General features: G+C 44.4%; 1 protein-coding gene across 1 annotated transcript; it reads left to right on the plus strand.

Annotated features, from left to right (window-relative positions):
* The first annotated feature begins 465 nt into the window (after positions 1-465).
* Positions 466-1,667, plus strand: LOC110265073 (uncharacterized). The gene is made up of 2 exons (XM_021107828.1): positions 466-880; positions 955-1,667. The coding sequence occupies exons 1-2, from the start codon at positions 466-468 to the stop codon at positions 1,665-1,667; spliced, it is 1,128 nt and encodes a 375-aa protein (XP_020963487.1).
* Positions 1,668-3,396: the final 1,729 nt, after the last annotated feature.

Consider the following 3,396-nt stretch of genomic DNA (forward strand, 5'->3'; position numbering starts at 1 on the left):
TGCCGAATTCATGGCGGCCATGGGTAATCTGGAAAACACCATGGAAGCTAATGTTGCTGCGATTCTGCAAGCTGTGCAGAGGTTAGGCCAACCGGTCAGAAATGGCAACGGGAATGGTGAAGGGAATGCAAATGATAATGCTGAGGGAAACGGCGATAACATGGGAGGTGTTCTGATGACCTTGGCAACATTTTTCAAGGTTCATCCACCAATTTTTCGAGGATCAACCAATCCTACTGAAGCGGACAACTGGTTTCAGGCCATGGAGCATGCTTTATAGGCGCAGCACGTTTCGAATAATCAATATGTTGAATTTGTCGCGTATCAGGTTGCGGGAGAGGCCCAGCACTGGTGGAAAGCAGAGTGCCGCTTGCTACAGCTTCAGAACGCTGATGTTCCGTAGGATGTTTCTCATACGGCCTTCTTCAAGAAGTATTTCCGGAGTCTGCAAGAGAAGCGAAGGAGATGGAACTTATGCAGCTGAAGCAAGGTTCCTTGTCAGTGGCAGACTACACAAGCAAGTTTGAGGAGCTTTGTAGGTTTTCTAGGGTATGTCAATGTGCCCCGGAGACCTACGAGAGTTGGAAGTGTATCAAGTACCAAAGAGGCTTGAAGGACAACAGTATGACTGCTATGGCTCCTATGGAGATTCGTACCTTCTCCGACTTGGTGAAGAAGGCTAGAGTGGTGGAAGAGTATGCCAAGACGGTAGCTTCATCCAAGGAGACTCACAGAGGGAGTTCTAGTCGGGGACATGACAAGTATTTCCATCCGAGGGGTCAAATTTTCAAGAGAGGAGGATATGCGCCTCAAGGTCAAGGAGGCTTCAGAAAGAATACTCAGGATCAGTTTCAGCGTGGCAAAGGGAGAGAAAATCAGAGTAAGATTTCTATGGATTTGACTTGTGTGCGTTGTGGGTGTTTCATCCATATGACTCATGCAAGATTGGTTTAGGTGGTTGCTTCAACTGTGGGTTGCCTGGCCACATTGCGAGGGATTGCACCCGTGGAAGGAACCCGAACGCGGGCCAGAGTCAGCATCAGGGACGAGTTTTTGCTGTGAACGCCATGGATGCTTCTAAGGCAGATCTGTTGATGAGAGGTATATGTCTAATTAGTGATAAAATCTTAATTGCATTATATGATACTGGAGCATCGCATTCGTTTATTTTGTTTGCTAAAGTTGAGGAACTAGGCTTGAAAGTGTCAGAGTTAGCATTTGATTTGCATGTACATACTCCGCATCAGACAGTTATGACTAGGTCAGGGTGTAGGCAAGTAGGTTTCAAGTTTGAGGGTAGAGACTTCATGCATGATTTGATCTATTTACCAATGGTTGGGTTGGAGATGATATTGGGGTTTGATTTGCTGTCGAAGAACCGAGTTTTGTTGGATTGTTTTGAACGGTTGATTCAGTTTATGCCGAAAGGAGAAAATGGAGCAGTGATAGCTGACGGGTATTACTTGAACTCTGTAATGGTGCACTGTAGTGGGGAGGAGTGTCAAGGTTATATCTTGTTGACTGCTAATGTGTTAGGTGATGCCCAGAACATAGATCAGATTCCGGTGGTTAGAGACTTTTTGGAGGTATTCCCGGAAGATATCCCTGAGTTTTCACCTCAAAGGGAGATTGAATTTGGATTGAATTGGTGCCTGGAGCTGGACTAGTGTCGATTGCGCCATATAGAATGGCTCCGATAGAGCTGGCTGAATTAAAGACTCAGTTGGAAGAGCTTTTGAACAAGAGGTTCATCCGACTGAGTGTATCATCGTAGGGAGCGACAGTTTTATTGGTGAAAAAGAAGGATGGAGGGATGCGACTGTGTGTGGACTACCGACAGTTGAACAAAGTAACTGTGAAGAATAAGTACCCGCTGCTAAGGATAGATGACTTGATGGATCAATTGCAAGGAGTTGGGGTGATTTCCAAAATCGATTTGAGATTCAGTTACCATCAAATAAGGGTGAATGAGGATAATATCCCTAAAACTGCATTTAGGATGCGCTATGGACACTACGAGTTTGCGGTGATGTCCTTTGGATTAACGAATGCACCTACTGTTTTTATGGATTAAATGAACAAGGTCTTTCGTCCCGTTTTGGACAAATTCGTGGTGGTTTTCATAGACGACATCTTAGTTTATTCCAAGACGACAAAGGAGAATGAGGAACACTTGAGGATTGTGTTGCAAATCTTAAAGGAGCAGAAGTTGTATTCTAAGTTGTCGAAGTGTGAGTTCTAGAAGGAGGAAGTAAAGTTCTTAGGTCATGTGGTGAGCAAAGGGGAAATAGCGGTAGATCCTTCTAAGGTAGAAGCGGTGATGGAATGGGAAAGACCAACGACGGTGATGGAAGTCCGAAGTTTCTTGGGTTTAGCCGGATATTACCGGAGATTTATTGAAGGATTTTCCCGGATTGCGCTACCGATGATGAAATTAACAAGGAAAGAGGTGCCATTTGTGTGGACGTCGGAGTGTGAAGAAAGCTTTCAGACTTTGAAGCAAAAGTTAACTTCAGCACCTGTTTTAATCTTGCCAGAACCGCATTAACCATTTGAAGTATATTGTGATGCGTCACTGAAGGGTTTGGGTTGCGTGTTGATGCAACACCAAAATGTGGTGGCTTACGCATCACGTCAGCTGAGACCGCATGAGGTGAAGTACCCCACTCATGATTTGGAATTGGCGGCAATTGTGTTTGCCTTAAAGATTTGGAGACACCACTTGTACGGAGTAAGGTTTAGCGTCTTTTCTGATCATAAGAGTCTCAAGTACATCTTTGATCAGAAAGAGCTTAATATGCGCCAGAGAATGTGGATGGAGTTGCTTAAAGATTATGATTTTGAGTTGAGTTATCACCCTGGAAAGGCGAATGTGGTAGCAGATGCTCTGAGTCGGAAGTCCATAACAATAGCTTGGATGAGGATAAAGGAAGAAGAGCTAGTGGATAAGTTTGTGGATCTTAAGTTAGACATTGGTGAAGTTGCCGGAAGAGCTTGCTTGAATCATTTGCAGATCTCGAGTACCTTTAAAACAGAGATTCAGAAGGCTCAGCAAGATGAGCAAAAGCTTCAGCAATTATTTCAACCAGTTGGTGGGAAGAGGCATGAAGAATTCACCAAAGATGACGAAGGGTTGTGGAGATATAAGGGGAGAATTTGTATACCAGATATCAGGAGTTTGAGGGAAGACTTGTTATCGGAAGCTCACAATAGTGGGTTTTCTATTCATCCTCGAAGTACGAAGATGTATTATGACTTAAAGAAGATGTTCTGGCGGCCTGGAATGAAAGGTGATGTAGCTACAGTGGTATCCAGGTGGCTGATGTGTCAGAAAGTGAAGATAGAGCATCAGAAACCGTCGGGAATGCTACAGCCCCTTGAGATTCCTCAGTGGAA

The sequence above is a fragment of the Arachis ipaensis genome, chromosome B7 (assembly GCF_059453495.1).
Source record: "Arachis ipaensis isolate K30076 ecotype BB chromosome B7, ASM5945349v1, whole genome shotgun sequence".
NCBI lineage: Eukaryota > Viridiplantae > Streptophyta > Magnoliopsida > Fabales > Fabaceae > Arachis > Arachis ipaensis.

Coding starts and splice junctions, on each gene's coding strand:
- LOC110265073 (XM_021107828.1), top strand. CDS start 466: ATGGAACTTATGCAGCTGAAGCAAGGTTCCTTGTCAGTGGCAGACTAC. Junction 881..954: donor CAAAGGGAGAGAAAATCAGA/GTAAGATTTCTA, acceptor AGATTGGTTTAG/GTGGTTGCTTCAACTGTGGG.